General features: G+C 37.6%; 2 protein-coding genes and 1 long non-coding RNA gene across 3 annotated transcripts; all 3 read right to left on the bottom strand.

Annotated features, from left to right (window-relative positions):
• Nucleotides 1-476: 476 nt before the first annotated feature.
• LOC121748764 lies at nt 477-2046 on the bottom strand. Its single transcript, XR_006039523.1, has 5 exons — nt 1603-2046; nt 1286-1483; nt 1090-1135; nt 919-957; nt 477-827 (listed from the first exon to the last, which is right to left on the bottom strand). It is a non-coding gene; the product is annotated as an uncharacterized LOC121748764 (long non-coding RNA).
• A 4349-nt stretch (nt 2047-6395) lies between these two features.
• LOC121748763 (ABC transporter G family member 24-like) lies at nt 6396-11245 on the bottom strand. The gene is made up of 14 exons (XM_042143268.1): nt 11046-11245; nt 10879-10955; nt 10356-10634; nt 10068-10131; nt 9604-9750; nt 9440-9474; nt 9290-9363; nt 8412-9196; nt 8032-8328; nt 7477-7935; nt 7245-7393; nt 6864-7100; nt 6649-6782; nt 6396-6522 (listed from the first exon to the last, which is right to left on the bottom strand). The coding sequence occupies exons 1-13, from the start codon at nt 11213-11215 to the stop codon at nt 6652-6654; spliced, it is 2904 nt and encodes a 967-aa protein (XP_041999202.1). The 5' UTR covers nt 11216-11245; the 3' UTR covers nt 6396-6522; nt 6649-6651.
• Nucleotides 11246-12944: 1699 nt separating this feature from the next.
• On the bottom strand, nt 12945-18864 carry LOC121748560 (ABC transporter G family member 24-like). The gene is made up of 14 exons (XM_042142993.1): nt 18491-18864; nt 18285-18361; nt 17625-17885; nt 17299-17362; nt 17062-17208; nt 16924-16958; nt 16733-16806; nt 15693-16582; nt 15198-15494; nt 14572-15066; nt 14308-14456; nt 13855-14144; nt 13636-13769; nt 12945-13460 (listed from the first exon to the last, which is right to left on the bottom strand). The coding sequence occupies exons 1-14, from the start codon at nt 18859-18861 to the stop codon at nt 13304-13306; spliced, it is 3441 nt and encodes a 1146-aa protein (XP_041998927.1). The 5' UTR covers nt 18862-18864; the 3' UTR covers nt 12945-13303.
• Between the last annotated feature and the right edge of the window lie 44 nt (nt 18865-18908).

Here is an 18908-nt window from a genome sequence, read left to right as displayed (position 1 = left end):
ACTTTACTTTTTGAAATTAGGTGATTGAATATTTCGCAAATTAATTTAATTTGACTTTCTAGTATGATTTGTTAATTTGTGATTTAAATTTAATTTTACTTTACTTTTTGAAATTGGGTGATTGAATATTTCCCGGCCGGTACGATAACCCAATACTTGAAAATACATGGAAATCGATACTCATACCTATAATTTAATTTTTGTAGTATATCCGAAAATTTTACTAATCGGATAGGGTTTACTCTTGACCCTTACGAAATTTTTTGTATATTCGAAATTTTTATTCTATACTTATTCACATTTATCGATATTACTCCATATTCTATTATCAAAGTTGGGACATAAATTATAGTACTAGTATCAATCCATAATTTCTTATTATGTATATTATTTTTTGTTATTTTAGGTCACATATAATGATATTATTTTTTATTTCATAAAATTATTTGACAATTTTAAAATTATAGCGAGTCATATAGCGTCTTCAATCTCACGTATTGGAGGATGAACCACGTTCTGCGTGAAAATGAATGGGAATTGCATCCTTTGCAGCTTGCCATCGTGCTTGTGCACGAGCATTTTCCTTGACACTTCTCACTGCAGTCTCCCTTGATCTAGCATGCCTCTTTTCCCCGATTGTGATGACTTGCTCATAACAGTTGTAGAAGATGAACAAGAATGTTCGACAATTAACCTCGTTGCTGTTCCTTATCATCTCCAACACAACCATAAATTCACGTGAAGGAAACTCACAATCAACATTGCTCCATATTGGCTTATATTCTGTGTACTTGAGTTGGGATTGCACGATGTCAACCTGTAGCAAGCTGCAATGACCGACAAAGACGCACGAGAGAAAATACATGAGAATCCTTGAGCAAAACACCAGTCTGTTTAAAGTTGAAACAATAGACTCACGTTTCTCAGAAGTAGATCCCATTAGGCAGTAATTAATGCCTGAAGTTCAAAGACAACAAACGGCGTCATTACCAACGCAATCACTCAAATGAAGACAGTACTACAGATCAAGAAATGTGATCAAAGTATACATGAACATTGGTTGAAGAAGAATGGGATGAAAATTGAGACCTGCCAGCACAAGGTATTTCTTGTGTGTTCGTTGGGCAATACGATCCTGCAATAAAATACAAACTCAGCTATCATCACAGTCAAGAAAACTTTCAATTCCATCTCTTTCTATTCAAAAGTGCTTATTCAATTCCAATCCAACACTAGAAATATCACTCTACAACTTAGCCAATCAAAAGGACAAGGGAAATCTTACGTATCATGCAGAAGAAGCCCTCACAGCAAGACTGACAGTTAGAAGTCCGGGCCGGCATCTCTTGAGAGTCCGTGAAATCGGGTGAGTTACAATTTGTGTTTGGTTTGAGAAAAGATATTGTGGATTTCTTTCTAGCAATGAAGTTTGTGAAGTAGAACTTCAGCTCTGCTGCTGTACACAACCTCTGCGGCAAGTCTCCTGTGTTTCAGTTTTCAACACAAAAAGATAGTAAATAAAAAGATACTCCCTTTTTTGACTCCAACTAACATAACTACTATAATTCTATAATTTATGAGCAGTGTTGTAATAGTATATACCTTGAGTTTGAGCAATGCATTTGGACAAGAAATCCAGATTAGAAGAATAGTTAAAAGACTTATTCCACTCCTCTTCCCTGCCATTTATTTAACCAAAATTAATTAATAAAAAATCATGCAGCTGATCACATAGGTGGCTTTTTGAGCAATCTGAGAGTTCATGAGATGCTCAGTGAGGGTGGTGGACTATGTTGGTGAACTGATTCATCACCGTTGGATCACTAAGCTGACTCATGTTGATTCCATTATAATCATTTACACCAATCTCTTGGCACTGCACCAACACCAAAATACACACCTCTTTTACCCTTATTTCTTGGATGAACAAGTGTGGAGGAAGAGAGAAATTTAAGTTTAAGTGTAACAATGGAGGAATATTAATATATTATAGTACTATATGTCAGTTGAATTGGCCCAGCTACTTCCTTGTTAATTCTATTTTTGTTTCCTTAAGCCATAGATTATTGATAAAGGGTGACTTTCCATGATTGTTGACGAATTCAATAGTCAATTCACATACATATTGTTTCTTGCTTCCTTCATTTTCCCACTTTCTTTTCTTTTTAATCCAACCACGTAATTAATAGGTTTGTGATCTATGCAAATAATGATCTCATAGTAATTTTTTAAATAAAAACATAGAATAAATGGTGACTTGGGACCAGTACGTATACTTTTCTCTTCCGTGTATTGACTTGTTATTAGGTATAGACTGATTGCTAAACCAAGAATAGACATGATCAATAATTTAATTACCTCACGTTTCCATGAAAGCTCATTATTAGAATTATTCATATATTTAACTTTATTATTTTTTGATGAAAATAAAATACTCTAGGGAATATGAAGTTTCTCTCGCCTATTTTTGAATACCGGTATTTCAAATTTCGGACTTCTTAAATCTTCATTTGTAATAAGTATCATGTAGTAATAGAAAGGTACTCTAAATTATTTCAATAATTTAGAAGTCAAATTGTTAAATTTATTATTTCATCTAAAAATTAGAATATATAGTCTCTACTATAACAATCTTCTGCGTGCGCCCGCTGCTTCGAAATCTACTTAGGCCATCCACAATAGAAATAGCCCAGCAATAGCCCAGCCATAGCCTAGCCACTGCCACATCATCAGCACTAAAAATCCTTCTGCCACATCATCAAAACAAGCAAATAGCCCAGCAATAGCCCAGCCATAGCCTAGCCACATACTATCCACATCACTATTAACAAATATATACAAAATGCAATAATTAACAATAACGCAATATACGAAATTTAATTTACGAGACATATACGGGAAAATTCACTAATATTAATAAAATTTAAAAAGTACATAATTAAAAAAAATACATAATTAAAAAAAATTACATTAATTAAATTTACAAATGAAAATTTAAAATAACATTACAACTTAAAGTTAAAAAATAAAAAAAAAGACATAATTAAAATCTTAAAAAAATAAAAATGACATAATTTAAAATACAATTTTATAGAAAATCCTTGAATGAGATTGTCTCACATCGAAAGTGAAACATAAAACATACAAGGATATCTCTCTATAAAAGAGAAACATCCTTGAATGAGATTGTCCCACATCGAAAGTGGAACATAAAACATTCAAGGATATCTCTCTATAAAAGAGAAACATCCTTGAATGAGTTTGTCCCACATCGAAAGTGGAGCATAAAACATTCAAGGATATCTCTCTATAAAAGAGAAACATCCTTGAATGAGATTGTCCCACATCGAAAGTGGAGCATAAAACATTCAAGGATATCTCTCTATAAAAGAGAAACATCCTTGAATGAGTCTGTCCCACATCGAAAGTGGAACATAAAACATTCAAGGATATCTCTCTATAAAAGAGAAACATCCTTGAATGAGATTGTCCCACATCGAAAGTGGAACATAAAACATTCAAGGATTTCTCTCTATAAAAGAGAAACATCCTTGAATCAGATTGTCCCACATCGAAAGTGGAACATAAAACATTCAAGGATATCTCTCTATAAAAGAGAAACATCCTTGAATGAGTTTGTCCCACATCGAAAGTGGAACATAAAACATTCATGGATATCTCTCTATAAAAGAGAAACATCCTTGAATGAGTTTGTCCCACATCGAAAGTGGAACATAAAACATTCAAGGATGTCTCTATAAAATAGAGGCAACCAAGAATGAGTTTGTCCCACATCGAAAGTGGAACATAAAACATTCAAGGATGTCTCTATAAAAGAGAGACAACCAAGAATGAGTTTCATAAATTCGCAAGCCCATTAAATATATATGTGCTATTACGAATTTCTAGTATAAATTTATTTATAAAAATTGATTTTTATATATAGAAAACAATTTTTATAAATATATAATATTTTTTTATATTTGATTTTTTTTAAAAAATTCGAATTTCAAAAATTCGAATTTAAAAAAAAATCGCGCTGGGCGATCCGGGCGCTGTAATAGCGCCGAGCGGATCGCCCAGCGCTGCGCGGTTTCTCTCTCCAATCGTCCGCTGGGCGGCTGCAATAGACCGCCCAGCGAACCGCCCAGCGCCGGCGCTCGGCTGGGCGGTCGCTGGGCGCCTATTGTGGATGGTCTTAGGGAAGTTAAAATGAACTCAATTTATCCAAGCATGCACTGCAGGTTGTCAAATGTCAGTACATTTATTTTGTACCTTTCCACTTGCGATTGGTCCCTGTTTTCGTGTGGAATCCACTTGCCATGCAATTTGTAATAACTCCATCCATCGGCCCACTCTGGTCACAATAGGCCCCGTTATGCTCGTTACTAAACTTATTGCAAGATAATAATTATAACCCAGATACATCTTTTCTATTAGAAGAAAGAAGAAGAATTAGGCCAAAAATTAGGGTACGTCTATTGAAGAGAAGCAAATGAAGGGCTTTCAAAAAAAATTCTCATAAATTGAGAATTAAGTTTTCGTTTTGTACATGCTAGACATGAATTAGTAACTCCATCCAATTCTAAAAATAAATCCAAATTGGGTTCAACTTTCTAAAAATAAATCCAAATTGGGTTGAACTTTCCAGCATGTTCACCGCCTTAAAACGACATGCTCTACCGTTGAGCACATGTATGATCACATTGAATAGCACGACATTGTGATGCCCTAATTTTTTCTTTTTTTTGGATGCCCTAACTTGTAATAATACAAGGTGTCAATAATATTTTATATATGCCAAACTTTTTTGGCAACTTTTAATTGTTATAGTGTTACTTATTTGTATTAATTTGGTTGTCTTTATAATAGTCTACTGTTCAAACTTCAAATTCTAAATAAATGCATGTTCTAATTTGGAGAGATTTCGAAAAAAGTGTCTCAATTTGCAGGCCTTTCAAAATTAGTGATTAAATTTGTTGACCTTTCAAAATATGAGATCGTGGCTGCGAATTTTTCGGAATAAGGAATTTTCAAATTTTTTTTGTATTTTATTTTATTTTTTCTTATTATTGCTCTCACAATATTTACGAATGGACCATATTATCCTTAAATCATCACTTCAATTTTAATGGAGTATTTTTTATTCCAGTTTATTTCCTTAATTCCAACTTCAACTCATCGCAGCTCCGAAGCTCCATTTCTTAATCCCTCTTTCCCAGTCCTATTCCTCTGCCCACGAAGGCCAAATTCCTTCACAATTGTATAAACGACCCAATTGCTAATCGAACTGCAAAGGTATATCTTTATATCTCCCACCATCCAATTCCAATTTTCTTTCATGTATTAGCATCCATGTAATCCGTAAACTGAATCGAATTAATCGAACAACCCAAAATTAGAGTCAAACCTTAAAGAATGTGGAATTGAATTAAGGACTTATTGGGGAAAATGGGGTAGCCCGAGCTGGAATGGCACCGGGAAGCGGCTGTACTACACGCCGCTGGGGGCTGCGGCGACCTGCGACGACGGCAGTTTAACCGCGGCTACCCTCGCCGGACAGCAGAGGAGATCGAGAGGGAAAAGAGAAGAGAGGGATGTTGAGAATCTAGCGTGCTGGACAGAGGACGCAATCGTGGAGGAATTTGAGTTTTTGTAATTGATTTTTTTCATATGGATCGGAAGTGAGAGAGAAAGGGGTGGACGGCAGCTAAGGGAGGATGAGAATGAGGGTGGAGGCGGCGGTGATGATGGTGATCTGCGGAAATTAGAGAAAAAAATTTAAAATTGTGGCGAAAATATTAAGGATAATTTGGTCTATTCATAAATATTGTGCAAAAAATAATGATAACAAAAATGATAAAGTATATAAAAATTCAAAAATCCCTTATTTCGTAAAATTCGCATGCCACAATCGCATATTTCGAAAGGTCAGCGAATTTAATCCCTAATTTCGAAAGGGAGACCCTTTTTCCAAAATCTCTCCCAATGAAACAATAGCAACCTAAGTACAGATACCTTCTATTTGCATCTTCTCTTATTATTAATTAGTATTAAAAAAATAAATAGGATTAATTGAGAATATAGAAAAAACCTCTGTTAGGGAAGTCTGAGAATATATTTATTGTTCAATATATTTTCATAGTATACTAGAAACAAATATGGGACTGGCATATGTAAATTTTTCCCCCTTTATTTCTTTGATATAAACAGGGGGGGGGGGAAATGTAGAAATCTTGTGTGTATATTGGAGTATGAGTTTGTACATATACAATTTGTGAGCTGAGATATGATCAATATCAGCAAGGCACATCCCAAAAATAAAATTCCCACCTTTGCTTTGCCTGTGAAAGATTTTCTTTCCTTCACTTGTTCTGTAATGCTAACATACCGACGAAAGCAAAAACGCGGCAACCTGCACCAGTAGCTATAAGGAGCGATATACAAAGAGTCCAGTCGTGCAGATTGTAGCCCGTTTTGAGCAGTGCACCACACCGTTGTATGAGCCACACACCGTGGTAGCTGCAAGTGGAAATTATGGCTTCAATGATCTATATATGTAGTCAAACATTTTATTTGAGTGTAGTATGTTGCATGATGCCGATGCTGATGCTGATGCTAATGACGATGATGATTTGAAGTACGTACCTCTTAGCGTTCGAGACTATGAATGCTTCTAAAGCCCAGCTTGGATAACACAGTCTTGTCAAAATCTTGATAAATTGGCTGTCTTTGGGTTGAGTTGAGAGGAGAGTCAGAACTACTGGTAGAAGCACAGAGCACTGCAAATTTGATAGGGCTAATTTCATGAGCATATTGAAAAGGAATAAGTAGCATTGTTGAGTGAGAGTGTTGATCATCACCAGCTGAGATGGACCGGGTTCTAGGAAGATTGCCAACGTGTAAGCTACACCCGTCACACAGTAAACGAGGCAAAGCAAGACGATGTAGTTGTCTAGGAAGGTGGATCTTGGATTGCTGAAAAAGTAGAACATGGAGAGGTATACCAGTGGCTTGATCAGTGTGTTGAAATGGTCTATTGTATCCTTGGCCACAAAATGTGCAAGGCTGCTGATGCCCGAAGCTCGTTCCCTCCTGTACTGCAGCTTGTCCAGAGAGAAAGTTCTCAGAGCCGTGATCTTGCACAGTAGGGCTGAAGAGTGAAACACAAATATGACTAAAACCACAAATATAGCAACTCACTCAGGAAGAACTTCAAAAAGTATTGGTGTTTTCCAACTCACAAGTAGCTATAACAGTGTAGGTGTAACCGGGAGCGCCAAAGTTTTCGTCTCCTGATTTAGCTACAAGACCCATAAAAGCACCGGCAAGCAACAGTATGAGATAGTCTATTGCTTGGATTCTAGCTTCTCGAAGGCGTTGCTTGGCCACCCTGCACAAGGTAATAAACATGATCACAAACTGCGCGATTAAGACCAATGAATCGAAGGGTGTGAGAGTGTTCTCGTTGTATACCTTGCAAGGAAGTGTCGATACTGTGCAAGAATGGAGGGGGTTTGCCTCCTAGACAAGTCTTTCGGCTTGAAGAAGGTGTTGCCTACTACATCAAGCAGTGCTTCTACTCTGTACTTCAGATTATGCAAGAACTCTAGATTTTCTTGATTTCTTGAGTTGGCATAGTTTGCAGGCAGACCAGCGCCAGAGACGGTCCGTTGCATGTCTGGTGGAACGGGATAGCCTTTGTGGAGCATCCATCTTAGGGGTAGCTCTTCATAGGCTACACCTGAGCTGGTGTGAGGCTTCACCATTCCTTCCAAAACATCTATGAAGTAGTCTGGTGGATTGATGCGGTCGGGAACATTGATACCAATGCCTGCAAAGTAATCCTCGAGGTCCCTAACCGCCCCATGGTAGGCAATGAGGCCCCCCTTAGCTAGAAGTATCAAGTCATCAAACATGTTGAACAAGGAATAGCTGCAAAACAAAAAAAAAACAAAAACAAACCATAAGCCCATTTCATGTATCACCTCTTGCAAGGTTGAAACAAACACTCTGTTGCTAGAGGTTTACCTTGGCTGGTGGACAACTGCGCATATGTTCACACCTTCAACAGCTTCACGTTTGAGAGCTCTAAGAAGGAGCTGAGACGAGGAGCTGTCCAATCCAGAGGTTGGTTCGTCTAGGAACAAGAGTGAAGGTTCCACCACTAACTCCAACCCCACATTCACACGCTTCCTCTGCCCTCCGGAGATGCCTCGTTTCTCCACAGTGCCAACCAAGGAGCTTCGCACTGGCTGCAGCCCGAGGGATTCAATGACTCTCTCAACAATAAGTACTTTTTCTACTTTTGGCAGTACTGCTGAAAGTCTTCAAGCAATTTGCTATTAGCCATTTGATGTGATGTTAATCCATATAACATTTTAAGAAATGTAAGTAAATGCATTTCTCACCTGCAATTGGCACTAAACCAGATATTCTCTTCCACTGTTAAATTCCCATGAACAACATCATCCTGTGGCACAAATCCAACGATCTTTTTGTACGAGCGTATTGACTCCACCTCCCCATTTATCAGAACCAAGCCAGCTACAGAGCATCCAACTGTTTTCCCGGCCAGGGCTGAGAGCATGGTCGTCTTTCCTGCCCCGGATGGCCCCATAACAGCAGTGATCCGACCAGGAAGTATTTCTCCATTGGCAGACCTTAAAAGACGTAGCTTTTTCTGTTTCAACGTCACTGTAAGATCTCTGAATGCGATCTCTATTGTAGGCCTCCTCCTCACCTCACTAACCATAGTCACTGAACTCACTCCAGAGACAGCTCTCTCCCTTTCGAGTTGAGAATAAGCGTACTTGAAAATTTGAGTATTTGTCCTAATATGTTTCACCTTAACCTCATTCTGGTCCACGCCTCCAGTTTCTGGATCCACGTGTTCAAAACTATCAGGAAACTCTTCGATTTCCCGTTCTTGAGGATAAGCTGCTTCTACTCCAGACACATCACTAAGCTGCAGATCATTAGGTACGATGCTATTTCTACGTGAAAATGAATGGGAAATCTCGGCTGCTCTCCTTCTGATAGTCTCCACTGCAGCAAGCCATCTTGCTTGTGCTCGAGCACTTTCCTTCATGCTCTTCACTGCAGTCTCCCTTGATCTAGCATACCTTCTTTCCCTGATTGTGATGACCTTCCCGTAACAGTTGTAGAAGACGAATAGCATGACGCTGATACCAACCTACACAAACATGGATTTTCAATCTATCAGCTATTTCAATCTTGTAAACCTTTCTGATCATTGCAAGAAGGAAATCACGTTGAGGAAACGTACAATCAACATGCATCCGTATTGGCTTATATTCTGCCTCGTAGTGTTGGCATTGCATGATGTCAATCTGTAGCATCCTGTGATTAGCCCTAACTATTAGATTGATGAAGCTGCACGGGCATATATTTCGTTCAAGAAAACCAAGGGACTTACGAGTCTCAGAAGAGGATCCCATACGGCAGTAGTGCCTGAGGTTGAGAGAAGGAACGACAACATCAACAACACGATCACTCAAATCAAAGGCAGATCAAGAAACACAAGGTAGTGTGATGGGGTGATAACCACACGAAGGTGAAATGGAAGGAAATTGGAGACACCTGCTAGAACAAGGGATTTTTTGTGTGTTGGTTGGACAATAGGAGCCGGCAGAGCAAAACATGGAACCGCCTCTGCCAACATCCGCCCAGATATTAGCCCCTCCACACGTATGATTTGGCAGCCCAAGAGGTAACTGGTACATATATCTGCAGACCAATGTCATTAAACACAATGCAACAAACTAACCACAAATGTAGTGATATAATACATAAGATACGCATCAAGACAGCGCATAAGCATTTGACACTGCGACAACACAGAAATCCCATAGTGTCGATTGCAATGATATAATACGTAAAAGTGTATGCACAAACTACTGATTAAGTATGCGACACACAAATCAGATATGTAGTGATATCATATAGCACCTAAGATAAGAGATGCATCAGCACAATGCATAAACACAAAGAAATTATGTAGTGATGATGATGCATAAACTAGGTATCAGAGATGGCAAGCTTACGGGTCGCATAATCCAGTCAAGGCATTGTGAATCCCCCGGGGGCAGTGAGCACCCAATGGACAAGCTGCAAAACAGCAAAACACCATAGCCTCGAGTTCAGTCAAGAAAACTTTCGGCTACATATTTTTCTTATCAAAATGCACCACTAAATCCAAAGTGTCAAAGACCATCTATTAGTTCTTTGTTTGTTCAAATTTCATTGCAATAGAAAAACCATCCCACAAACTAGAAATTGCATACACCTTAGCCACCAACAAAAATTTCAAAAAATCAAAGTAGAAATTTTACGTATCATGCATGTGAGGCCCTGAGGGCAGAAGAAGCCCTCGCAGCAAGGCTGACAGTTGTAAGTTCGGACCGGAATTTGCTGGGATTGTGTGATGAGAGTGGGAGGCTGATTGGTGCCAAGAGTGCAAGCCCATCCAGGTTCACAGCCTGAAACCCAAGTGGTCGAATTGCAGTTGATGTTTGGTTTGAGGAAGGAAGCTGCTGATCTTGTGTTAGCAATGAAGTTTGTGAAGTAGAATTTCAGCTCTGCTGCTGAGCATAACCTCTGTGCCAAATCACCTATGTTTTACACCATACTTATAAATTTGTTGGATTAAAATTACAACTCAAAAAATAATTACCAATGGTTTCAGTTTTAGTTTTAGACATGACTTTTGATGAGACAAAACGACACTATTTTATAATTTCCTTACATTATAAAGAGGGAGAGTCTCACTAAAATAAGGAGTACTACTTCTTTATGTGTTTATCAAAATCAATATTTTGTGATGAGAATATATATGATTAAGTGGTGTTTAGTTACCTTGAGTTTGAGTAATGCATTTGGACAAGAAATCCAAATTAGAAGAATAGTTAAAAGATTTATTCCACTCCTCTTCCCTGCAGCATCAGGAGCTACCTTGCTCAGACTTGATTATGCAGCATGTATATATATGAAGAAGAGAAAGAGAGAGAGAGAGAAATGGTTACGGGTCAGTGACACAAAAAGTGGCCTTGTGAGCCATCTGCGTGTGTATGAGATCAGACGTGACGGTGGAGATACGGAGGTTGGCTAACTCCGTCAACCGCTTCATAACCGTTTGATCACTGGTGTTGAAATCACCATATTCTTGGCACTCAACCAACACCATTTGAATCATCACCAGAATACACACCTCTTTTATCCACCCCATTTTACTTGCCTGCAAATTCATCCCTACATACCACTCTATGTGTGTGTTTATATAATGTATTAGTTGATGACCGTTGCGGTTAGCCTTTTAGTTTATCATTATGAATTATTCTGCCTCAACTTTTTTAATCATCAACTATCTGTTTAACTTTAACATGAGACAAGTTTACACCCTAAAAAATAATAAGGAAAAGAAAATATGCATGAGAGAGTTGGCATTTTAAATGTGTCGACTAATTCAAGAGTCAATTCAGATATCCATGTTTATACAATATTATTACACTTGTTCAAACTTTAAACCATATAAGTATACTGTATATCAAAGTATTTTCAGCTGATCAGATCAACTAGGGCAAATTCAACTTATAAGTTATAATTGTGCAAATTAATTTTATTTTCTATGTTTTATCTCTTCCTTCTCTCTTAATTAATCTTATGTGCATTGACTTATTATTAATTGTAGCTTCGTAAGCAAATAAAGATTTGACATGATCAAGAATCTGAAATTTCCTAGAAAAGACATAAATTAACAGAAATCTTCAAACTAAGTAGTAGTATATCATAAAGTTTGCTTATGTTGTTGCATAGGAGCCTTGATGTATTAAAAAATTCATAATTCTAATTTTGTCTACATAAATGTACATGATCTTTCACTTTCGCACATAAATGATACCTGATATGTATTTATATTGTTTTTTGTGCCTATAAATAACATTTTTGGTACCTGATGCAATTTCATCCCAAAATACTCTCTAAACAAATTCATTTTTCCATTTATGTCATAAAGGGTATTTTGGACATTGACAAAACTAGTACCAAAATAATGGAGTATTAGAATATCTTCTCTCATTCTCCTTACTCTTTATACTATTATTATTAATTAATAATATTATTATTATTTTGATGTTATAAATTAATAATTAATTTATTTTTGATATCATTTAAATATACTTAATCATAATTATAGTTATAATTATATTTAATTATTATAATAGTAATATTATTATAATAGTAAAAACTAGTAGTAATTAATAAATAATAATTATTATTTTATATTAAATTAATAACTAATCAATATAGTCTTAATCAAATTTAAAATTGTGAATTGTATTCATAATGATAAAGAGTTGAATATTTTTAGTTACGTGTTTCAACACTAAAATGAGTATAAATAATTTAATTAAAAATATTCAATTGATTTAATTACCTTAAATAATTAATTTAATTAGGTGTTTTGTTATTGATTTATTTTATGAATGCATATGTATAAAACACTAAAAATATAGAAGAAAAAGAAGAGAAAAGAAAAAAGAGGAAACATAAACTAAGGAGAAAAAAGAAAGTAGAAATGAATATAAAATACTAAAAAGAAAATGAATAAAAAAGAAAGAAGAATAAACTAAAGAAGAAGAAAAAAATAAGAAGGGAAGAAAAAAATCACATATTTGGTTCTATTTAATTGAAATTTCCAAATATATCCTCCATAATAAAAAAATTACATGTTTGGTACTTAGGTTTATTTTTGTCATGGAATACCAAAAACGATATAAAATAAAGATCGAGTACCATTTATGTGCGAAAGTGAAAGATCATGTACATAAAACCATTTATGTAGTTCACTCTTGAATAAATGAACACTACAACAAAAGTTTCTAGTAGTGATGACATGAATTTTGTAGAATTATTACACTAATGAATATCACAAAATAAAATCGTGAGACTATAACTGAGTAGGTAATATGCGTGTCACAAAAATAATTAAAGACAGTACAATCTTGAATGAATACAAATTAGTACTCCTATATATATATACTATAACCTTTTACTACAAAGCACTCCAAAAATCACACCATGGCTCATGCATATGATGCAGCCTGCTCTCTCAAACAAGTAAAACACCAGCTATGTACAGTGAGGAAGGCAGGCTAACCAGATGCAGGATTTGCTTCTTCCGAAAGTTGGCTCCAGTGTTGGAACCCGAACCAGGGTCCGGGTCGGGATCGTGCTTTGGGAGACTTGCTACTAACCCCAATGTTACAATTTACCTTGAAAAACTTTACTTCTTTTGGAAAGTTACCATGCCAATGAAAGCAATGACCCGGAAAGCTGCACCACACATGATCAAGAACGATAGGCGTAGAGCCCAGTGATGTACGTTGTAGCCGTATTTCAGCAGCGCCCCACATCGTGTTAGCAGCCACACCCCGTAGTACCTGCAAATCGAGCATAAACTATAATCTCGGTTGAAATGCACAAAATAATGTCTAAGAGGTGAAAAAGCATGGTCCATTTGCAACCATCTAGTCCTCAAGAATTCAACGCATATCCAAGGACTTCTGCATAGGTTTTAACAGCTAGACGAGTAGATGATGTTGCAAGGTGTCTTACCGCTCAGCATTTGCAAGGACGAATGCTTCCAGAGCCCACTTCGGATAGCAGAAGTTCGCGATGTCTTTCACAATGTTGGTGGCATTCACTTGAGTCGCAATGAGGGTCAGCACCACCGGAAGTAGCACCGAGCACTGCAGGAATTAATAAAGAGGTCAGTACTATCATGATAGAGTGGAACTTGAATTAATAGGAGCTATTAAGAAAAGGCCTCATTACCAGCTGAGAGGGACCAGGTTCAAGAAAAATTGCCAATGCATATGCAATACCAGTTACACAGTAGACGAGGCACAGCAAGACAACGTAGTTGAATGCAAAGGACGACCGTGGATTGCTGAAGAAGTAAAACATTGAGAGATAGACGACGGGTTTTATGATCGTATTGAACATGTCAATGGTATCCTTGGACACAAAATGGGCTAGGCTGCTTATGCCGGAAGCACTTTCCCTCCAGTATTGTAACTTATCCTGAGAAAACGACCTCAAAGCTGCGACCTTGCAAAGGAGAGCTGAAATCGCCAAGTCAGAAACACAATATTCTAAGTCAACAACCAAAATTCTTATTCCCTAAAGGTGAAAATCTGAACTTTACAATCTAGAGTAAGTCAAATGATTCATAATAGATGAACTATGATTAGGATTGGTACAAGAAATGGAGGATTTGTGACTTACAAACACCAATAATCGTATATGTATAAGCACCAAAACCGAAGGTTTCATCATTCGCTTCAGTGAGCGAGCCCAAGCAGGCCCCAGCAATCAACAGGATCAGATAATCTACTGCTTGTGTTTTTGCCTCTCGTAGTCGCTGCTTACCAACCCTGTGATTTTAAATAGATAGAAAAATGTGAGTGAATTCCATGGATATAAAAATTGACAAGGAAGCAACTTGGAGAAATTAAACAGCAGATTGTAAGAGATATTGAGATTCTATACCGAGCAACGAAGTACTTATACTGCAGGAAAACACTTGGGGTTCTTCGGTAGGATAAGTCTATCGACCTTAGGAAGTTGTGCCTTATCGCATCACGCTTCCTCTCCACATTCGCTTTAACATCTTGCCACACTTCCCCAGCAAAGGAATGTTCCTCCCGGACAGAATCATCAAAGTCATGACTGCGATCATCAATGTTGATAGCAGGCATGGCAGATCCAGCGGTAGCACTAGTTCTCATATCCGGAGGAATAGGATAACCTTTATGTTGCATCCACCTAACTGGGAGTTCAGTACAACTTACGCCAGAGTTCGAGCTTGCTTTCACCATACCCTCCAAAATGTCGATATAGTAGTCTGGAGGATTAACACGCTCTGGAGCCACGATGCCAAGACCACAAAAATACTCTTCTACCCTTTTCACTGGTCCGTGATAGACAGTGAGGCCTCCTTTTGCTAGAAGAATCAAATCATCAAATGCCCGAAACAGTGTGTAGCTGCATTAAAGAAATAGATTCTATGTTAACAAGGAACATTTTGAACTCTACTTGGTAAATAAACTGGAGAGTTCTTCTATCTCAACGTATGTAAAAGAATATAACTATTATCTATAAAGTTAAATTGTTACCTTGGTTGGTGGACAACCATGCAGATATTTACCCCTTCCAATGCTTCTCGCCTTAATGCTCGAAGAAATAGTTGGGAAGACGAGCTATCCAAGCCAGAGGTGGGTTCGTCCAAGAACAACAATGACGGTTCCATCACCAACTCGATGCCAACATTCACACGTTTCCTCTGACCTCCAGAGATACCTCGTTTCTCCACAGTTCCAACTAAGGAGCCACGTATTCCCTGCAACCCCAAGGAGTCAATGACCCTTTCAACGATAAGAACCTTGTCCGGCTTTGGTAAATCTGCAGATAATCTTCAAAAAATTTAAAATGTAAATGCAATTAATATAGAATTTCATCTGCCAATTGGTTTAACAGTAAAATGACAGAATGAAAATATAAAACCATAACATGATGGGGAGATGCATCTAAGGATTTGAAGATTTTATCATTCTGCATTTAAATAGGAATATAATATTCAGAATCAATTATAAAGAAGAGCTCTTATTTACCTGCATCGTGCACTAAACCATAGATTTTCCTCCACAGTCAAATTTCCGTGTACAATATCATCTTGTGGCACGAAACCAATGATTCTCCTATAGCAGTGGATAGAAACTGACTTTCCATTCACTAAAATCATGCCATTAACCATGCATCCAACTGCTTTTCCAGCCAGAGCAGAAAGAAAAGTTGTTTTCCCAGCTCCCGATGGGCCCATGATGGCGGTTATGCGGCCAGGTTTTATCTTCCCAGTGACACATCTTAAAAGAGTTTTATGTTTTCCTTTGAGACTAACATTTAGGTCTCTGAAAGCAATCTCGATCAGAGGCCTTTTCCTGGTCTCACTGCTTGTCGCCATTGAAATCACACCCGAGAAGGTGAGGTTCTTGTTTTGCTGTTGCTGAGCCTTCTCTCTCTCAAGTTGTGAATATGCATATTTGAAAATCTGACTGTGAGTATGAATTTCTTTCTCTTTTGGAATTTTTTTCTTGGTGTTTTTATTCAAATGCTCAGAACCAGAAACATCAAAACTACTATAGATATCTTCATTTCCATGGGGTATGTCCAACAAATGGCTGGCTTCTGTTCTCTTCCTTTCAGGTTGAGCGTTTGACAGCTCAAAGCCATCTGATGTTTCACTCTCTAAGTCGTTCAATATTTTAACTTGATCCTGATTTGGCATGGTCTTCCTTGAGAATTTTCCGGAAAGTTGAGAGCTTAATTCAATGGCATGCTTTTTAGCAGCTTCTTTTGCCACTTTCCACCTCGCTCGTGCTTGTGTTTTCTCCTTTACTGTTCTTGCAGCTGCTTCCCTCGATTTGGCATATCTCCTTTCTCGTGTAGTAATAATTTGGTCGGAGCAATTGTATATTATTAATAGAAGAGTACTTAATGCAGCCTGCGAAAAAAGCTGGTCATATCAGAGACACCAAGCACTTATTTGGAATACGACGCAGAAGAAAATAAAAAGTTGCTGACAAAGGATGACGAGGGATATAAGCAAACCCAAAGAAAAGGCGCCTAGTTCTTATATGTAAAGAAAACTTACAATAAGCATAACTCCATACGCATGAATATTTTGACTCTCTGATTTTGAATTGCATGTGGTCAACCTGAAGCACCCTGTATATTTAGCATTCAAGGCATACAAATCAACTGTTATGATCTCAAACGTCACAGAGGCATGAAGAGAGGTATAATGATACTGCACACATTCAATTGGTCTATTAAGGAACTTACGCTTCTCATCAGTAGATCCCTTTGGACAGTAATTCCTGAAAATTTGGAAACCAATGCATTAGCATTATAATGGTAATGGTCAGCTTTGTGGATCCAAAGCGAGAATATACAAGCGTTTGGGGCAGAATATATGAGTACCCATCACTACATGGCAATTGCTCGATACTCGTTGGACAATAAGAACCAGCAGAGCAGAAAACCTCACTGTTCGTGCGAGCATCCGCCCACATGTTTGCGCCACCACAAGTATGATTCGGTGTTGCTGCTGGAAGTTTGTACTTGTATCTGAAGAGATCTTAGAAAAAAATATGTAATGCATCCGGCATAGGAGAGAACTACGATCATAGAAGACTTATAATCAAGAATTCAACTTACGGGTCACATCTGCCTGTCGCGACATTAAATGTAGCAAGTGGGCAATAGGAACCAAGCGGGCAGGCTACAAAGTCCAACAATTATACGTTAGTTTATATGAGAATGGATCTGTGATCCAATGTATATCTCAATGCTATATGCATACTCCCAATATATTAAACAAAAGAAATAAAACAACACAATGATGCACAGGCAGAAAGATGCCAAGATCAACTGATTTTCCTATTAAGAGGCTAATGATTGGAGCTGTGAATATACAAACACATGGCGTGTAGATGTGAAACTGGCAAACAAATAGGCAACTAAAAGACTCTCAACTGACTTACGCAGCATGCATGTGAGGCCTTGAGGGCAAAAGAAGCCCTCGCAGCATGTATCACAGTCAGAGCCTCTAGGTGGTATATCTCGCGAATTCTTTAGGTCAACTGGATCATCATTGTCTAGGCCACATGCCCATCCTGGCTCACATCCTGCCACCCAATGGGAGGAATTGCAGTTCCTGTTAAGCTTCAGGGAATCCCCTCCACTTTTCAAGTTGCTAAAATAGATTTCAGCTTCAGCTGCTGTGCAGAAGCGTCGAGTAGCATCTGTCATTGGACACCGAGACATCAAAAGACAAAACTACGATACTAATTAAACAGACCAGACCAATAAGCATCCTGGATACTTGTAAGAAGAAATCTTATATTAGATCACAAATTGAGTGAGGCTTGACTAGTAAACAAAGGCAAAGATGATACTCCTTCCTTTGTTCACTAAATCCATCCCCTCCAAATCCCCTTGTTTATGAACATATACTCACATTCAAATCTCTCTGAGACTCGGTCAACTAACAAGAGACAGCTTCTTAGACCAAAAAGGGATCATAGATACTATCCCAGCAAATCTTATGGAATATAGTACTAAATCATAGCAATTAAATAGAAAAGTATAAAATTAAAAAAAAAACTTTATTTCCAAATTACTCAAAGTTGAAGGGAAAGTACCTCCGGTTTTGGCGATGCAAGCGGTCAAAAAGCTCAAATCCGACGAAAAATTGAAAGCTGTATTCCATTCACGTTCCCTTCAAGATAAAGTAGAATAACGTGAAAAACGAGCAGCAAAATCCACAGAAAGAAGACCCATTTTTTTCTGCATTTCTTCTGAAAGAAAAAAAAAAGCAAGAAAGAAGAAGATGGGCAAAAGGGAATACTTATTTCGGATGCAAAAGCTGTAATCTTGAACGAGTTTACTGGAGAGGAGAGCGGAGGTGAGATTATCAAGATTTCCGTAAGCTAGCTGTGTGGGAGATCCAAACGAGGGAGGAGTGAATTGGCACTGCACGAAGGTGGACGGCAAGATTAATGTGAGTGTGACAATGCAGATGAATGAATGAGACTTGAATTTGGAGCAGCAACGATGGTTGAAGCTCATTCTTGGTTGCAGTCCAAAAATTATGAAATTTGGGAGCCACACCAAAATGCGGATTCTTTGAGGACGGGTAATGACGCAGAAGTGGAGGGAAGATGTTAGAAGAAAGTATGCATAGTGTTGAATAGTACTTGATGTGTGTGGCCTGCACATATGGTAATTGATTTGACTACTGCATATTTTAATAGCAACTCCATTCC

Source organism: Salvia splendens, chromosome 9 (genome assembly GCF_004379255.2).
Source record: "Salvia splendens isolate huo1 chromosome 9, SspV2, whole genome shotgun sequence".
Taxonomy (NCBI): domain Eukaryota; kingdom Viridiplantae; phylum Streptophyta; class Magnoliopsida; order Lamiales; family Lamiaceae; genus Salvia; species Salvia splendens.
The sequence above is the reverse complement of the archived record's forward strand: the minus strand, read 5'-3'. Positions and strand labels throughout refer to the sequence as shown.

What these genes read in the sequence shown, in the direction of transcription:
- LOC121748763 (XM_042143268.1), bottom strand. Translation starts at nt 11,215, where the DNA reads ATGATTCAAATGGTGTTGGTTGAGTGCCAAGAATATGGTGATTTCAAC. An exon ending in ATGCATTACTCAAACTCAAG is followed by an intron (nt 10,635 to 10,878) that starts GTAACTAAACAC and finishes TGTAAAACATAG; the next exon opens with GTGATTTGGCACAGAGGTTA. An exon ending in CTACACTGTTATAGCTACTT is followed by an intron (nt 7,101 to 7,244) that starts GTGAGTTGGAAA and finishes GACAAGCTGCAG; the next exon opens with TACAGGAGGGAACGAGCTTC.
- LOC121748560 (XM_042142993.1), bottom strand. Translation starts at nt 18,861, where the DNA reads ATGTGCAGGCCACACACATCAAGTACTATTCAACACTATGCATACTTT. An exon ending in CAATTGCCATGTAGTGATGG is followed by an intron (nt 16,959 to 17,061) that starts GTACTCATATAT and finishes CCAAATTTTCAG; the next exon opens with GAATTACTGTCCAAAGGGAT. An exon ending in CGTATGGAGTTATGCTTATT is followed by an intron (nt 16,583 to 16,732) that starts GTAAGTTTTCTT and finishes CTTTTTTCGCAG; the next exon opens with GCTGCATTAAGTACTCTTCT.